General features: G+C 45.6%; 1 protein-coding gene across 6 annotated transcripts in view; it reads right to left on the bottom strand.

Annotated features, from left to right (window-relative positions):
• hsd17b3 (hydroxysteroid (17-beta) dehydrogenase 3) overlaps positions 1-4,478 on the bottom strand; it is a 63,436-nt gene that overhangs the window by 56,054 nt on the left and 2,904 nt on the right. For all 6 annotated transcript variants that reach the window (XM_048595427.1, XM_048595432.1, XM_048595429.1 and 3 more), the window contains exon 2: positions 2,539-2,585. In XM_048595427.1, the coding sequence (XP_048451384.1) occupies positions 2,539-2,585 (47 nt within the window). The remainder of the gene's footprint in view (positions 1-2,538; positions 2,586-4,478) is intronic.

The following is a 4,478-nucleotide window of genomic DNA, read 5'->3' as shown; positions in this document are numbered from 1 at the left end:
GCCATCCCCTATTCCCAATTCCTTTGCCTCCGCCGCATCTGCTCCCAGGATGAGGCATTCCACTCCCGTACATCTCAGTTGTCCTCGTTTTTCAAGGACCGCAACTTCCCCCCCTCAGTGGTCGAGAACGTCCTCAACCGTGTCTCCCACATTTCCCACAACTCATCCCTCACACCCCATCCATGCAATAAGAACCAAAAAAGAATCCCCCTCGTCCTCACGTACCACCCCACCAACCTCCGGATCCAACGCATCATCCTCCGACACTTCCGCCATCTGCAATCTGACCCCACCACCAAAGACATCTTTCCCTCTCCACCCTTATCTGCTTTCCGGAGGGACCACTCTCTCCGTGACTCCCTTGTCTGCTCCACACTCCCCTCCAGCTCCACCACACCTGGCACTTTTCTCTGCAACCGCAGGAAGTGCTACACCTGCCCCCATACCTCCTCCCTCACCCCCATCCCAGGCCCCAAGAAGGCTTTCCACATCACGCAGATGTTCACTTGCACATCTGCCAATGTGGTATACTGCATCCGCTGTACCCGTTGTGGCCTCCTCTACATCGGGGAAACCAAGTGGAGGCTCGGGGACCACTTTGCAGAACACCTACGCTCGGTTCGCAATAAACAACTGCACCTCCCAGTCGCGAACCATTTCAACTCTCCCTCCTATTCCTCAGACGACATGTCCATCCTGGGCCTCCTGCAGTGCCACAACGATGCCACCCGAAGGTTGCAGGAACAGCAACTCATATTCCGCTTGGGAACCCTGCAGCCCAATGGTATCAATGTGGATTTCACAAGCTTCAAAATCTCCCCTCCCCCCACCGCATCCCAAAACCAGTCCAGCTCGTCCCCGCCTCCCTAACCTGTTCTTCCTCCCACCTATCCCCTCCTCCCACCTCAAGCCACACCCCCATCTCCTACCTACTAACCTCATCCCGCCCCCTTGACCTGTCCGTCCTCCCTGGACTGACCTATCCCCTCCCTACCTCCCCACCTACACTCACCTTTACTGGCTCCATCCCCGCCTCTCCGACCTGTTTGTTTCCTCTCCACCTATCCGCCTCCCACTCTCTCCCTATTTATTTCAGAACCCCCTTCCCCTCCCCCATTTCTGATGAAGGGTCTAGGCCCGAAACGTCAGCCTTTCTGCTCCTGTGATGCTGCTTGTTCATCCAGCTCTGTACCTTGTTGTCTCTTTCAACCATGAGATGGTTTAGAGAATGAAGATAAGAATGCTTGCCCTTGAAATCAAGGCCCTATTTGACTGAAGACAGCATCAAGAAGCCCGAGCAAAACTGCGGTCAATGGGGAGCAGGGGAAGAACTCTTCAGTGGTTAAAGTCATTTTTAGAATGAAGGAGAATGATTTTTGGATGTAAAGCATCTCAGCTTCAGGACATCTCTACAGGAATTCCTCAGGATAGAATCCTAGGCCCAACCAGCTGCTTCATCAATGACCTTTCCTCCATCATAAGATCAGAAGTGGGAATGATTGCACAATGTCCAGCACCATAGGTGATACCTCAGATACTGAAGCAATTTATGCCCAAATTCAGCACAACATGTATAACATTTGGGGTGATAAGTGGCAAGTAACATTTGGGCAAGACAAGTGCCAGGCAACGGTCATCTTCAACAAGAGAGAATTCTAACTATTGCCCCTTGATATACATCAGCATTACCAATCCTTAATTTTCCTACTATCAACACAGCAAGAATTACCATTGGTGAGAAACTGAACTGCAACCAAGCTATATAAATACTGCGTCAACAAGAGCAGGTCAGAGCTTAGGAATTTTGCAGCAATAACTCACCTCTTGTCTCCCCAACAACTTCACACCATGTACAAGGCACGAGTCAGGAGTGTGATAGAATACGTTACTCTTGGCTGGATGGGTACAGCTGGATGGGTACAGCACTCAAGAAGCTTGAGACCATTCAGTCCCCTTGGCTAGCATCCCATTCATCACCTTCAATATTTACTCCCTTCACCATCGATTCACAGAGGCAGCAGTGTGTAACAAATACAAGATGTATTGCAGTAACTCAACAAGGCTCTTTCAATAATATCTTCCAAGCACATAACCATTACTTTTTAGAAGGACAAGGGCAACAGATGCTTGGGAGCATCACTATTCATAAGGTTCCCTCCAAGCCACAAACTACCACCCTGACTTGGAAGTATATCATTTCTTTCACTGTCACTGGATTAAAATTCCAGATCTCCTTCCCTGACATCCCTGCAGTACAGGAATTCAAAAAGACAGCTCACCACAACCTTCCCCAGGGTAATAAGGGACAGGCAATAAATGCTAGCCTAGCCAGTGAAGCCCAATCCCATGCATGAATTAAAGAAAAGTGGTCCTGAGCATCACAGAAATAATTTTCTGACAGCACATACCAAGGATTAAATCATTTTGATACATGCCAATAATTTTAACATAAATAAAATTAGAAAACAACAAATATTCAAAATAAGCAACTAAGGTTTGCAATTTATCCAATAAGAAAAGATAATGGCAACATCTCACCTCATGTGCAAATGCTTTTCCAATGCCATCTGTTCCACCAGTGATGACTGAAAACAAATATAATTATGTGATAATTATTTAAAGAGAATTTAATCAATTTTTCTAAATGATTGAAATTTAAAACCACGCATCTCCACTGCCAAAAGAAACACATTGTAAGCACACTTTGGAAATTCAAAAATACCTTTGTCCAAGGTCTTATAGATGCTAAAATGATCACAAGTTGATGGATTTAACACAGAATCAGAATTATCCCTCACATCCCTTTGGGGCAGCATAGTGGCTCAGTGGTTAGCACTGCTGCCTCACAGCACCAGGGACCCAGGTTTATTCCACCCTCAGGCGACTGTCTGTGTGGGTTTCCTCCAGGTGCTCTGGTTTCCTCCGACAGTCCAAAGATGTGCAGGTTGGGTGGATTGGCCACGCTAAACTGCTCATAGTAGGTGGGTTATGGGGGGATGGGTCTGGGTGGGATGCTCCAAGTGTCGATGTGGATTTCTTGGGCGGAAGGGCCTGTTTCCACACTGTAGGGATTCTATGATTCTGTGAATCAAACACAAGGGTTCAGCAAGCAAGACTACAGCCTCATCCACAACCCAAGCTACAAATCTTCTCAAAAATTGTAATGGAGAGGTGTTGGAGTAGGGAGTTGAGTGATCAATCATGTGAAAGGCAGTAAGCATTTCTATTAGCAAAGAAAATCTTCTATCTTTGCCTGATCAGGTCTGTGTGGGCTCAAGGCATATAGTAATATAGTTGACTCCTAACTGCCATCTGAAATGGTCTAAGAGCCTATCTGTTCATATGCAACTACAGTTGGGCAACAAATTGCTGGCCTTGCCAGCAATCTCCACATTCCCTGCAATAATTTCTTTTTAGGAAAACAGTTGATATGAGAATATTTACTTTTCTCAGTTGCAAAGGACATTGTTATGACTCTGATAAAAGCTGCTTTTCTATGGTTGCAAGGATGGAAACCTGATTGGAGAGATTCTGTGAAAGATTATCAAGGATTTAAGAGAAAAGAGATGTTGGAGATCAGGCAGTCATTTGCAACGCCAGTGGGGTCAAGGTTGATTTTTGTAGGAGAGGGGCAATACCTGAGAAGGGTGAATCATTAACTTCATCAACTAACAGAAGAACCAGGGAGTGAGACTGTCAGCTGTTTTATGGGAATAGGGTCAAGGGAGTAGGTGGTGGGTCACAAGAGCAAGTTGAGATCAGAGAAGAGATCAAGGGAGATAGGAGAGAAGCTAGAAAAGGTGGGGTTTCAGGGCTAGGAAAAGGGTGAATCTTTGGGGAAGTTTAGCCCATCAGACTAAGAGAAGAAAGATAGGTGGCAGAGTGAGCTGAGCAGATAGTATCAATTTTAGTGCCAAAGCAATCCATGATTTTTGCACCTGTTGGAGGTGTTAGCAATAGAAGGCAAGGGATAGCTGTTTAAGAGTATGGATTTTAGTACAGAACAGAAACTTGGGGTTATTTTTATATTCTAGGGTGAACTCAAAATAGACAGCAGGAATTTATATTGCATTAGTGTCTAATCAGATGTAGTAGGGGTAAATGACTAAACCCTCTGCATGCCTTGGACATAAGGAGTGGATATGAGGGCCCTACCAAGGTGAGATAGAGTAATGGTGAAGGGGAGGATATAATTGAGTAAATTAGTAACTGTAGAAAAGTTGGTCAAGAGAGGGTGAACTGCTGGACAGTCAAGATTTGAAAGCACAACTGTACGTGAACTAGAAAAGATTTTAGACAAAATAGAATTAAGAAGGACTGGAAGGGGGAAGGAGGATGTATGCATTAAACAATGCAAAGCATTGAGTATAGATGGCCTTATCTGTGATTGGCAGAGTATGAATTGTGAGGCCATGCAAAGTGGTTGGTTGCACCATGGGTTGAGAAGAGAAAAATTAAGAAAGCACTGGAGGGCAGTC

Source organism: Rhincodon typus, chromosome 3, assembly GCF_021869965.1.
Source record: "Rhincodon typus isolate 14 chromosome 3, sRhiTyp1.1, whole genome shotgun sequence".
Classification (NCBI taxonomy): domain Eukaryota; kingdom Metazoa; phylum Chordata; class Chondrichthyes; order Orectolobiformes; family Rhincodontidae; genus Rhincodon; species Rhincodon typus.
This window is presented reverse-complemented; position numbering and strand designations above follow the sequence as displayed.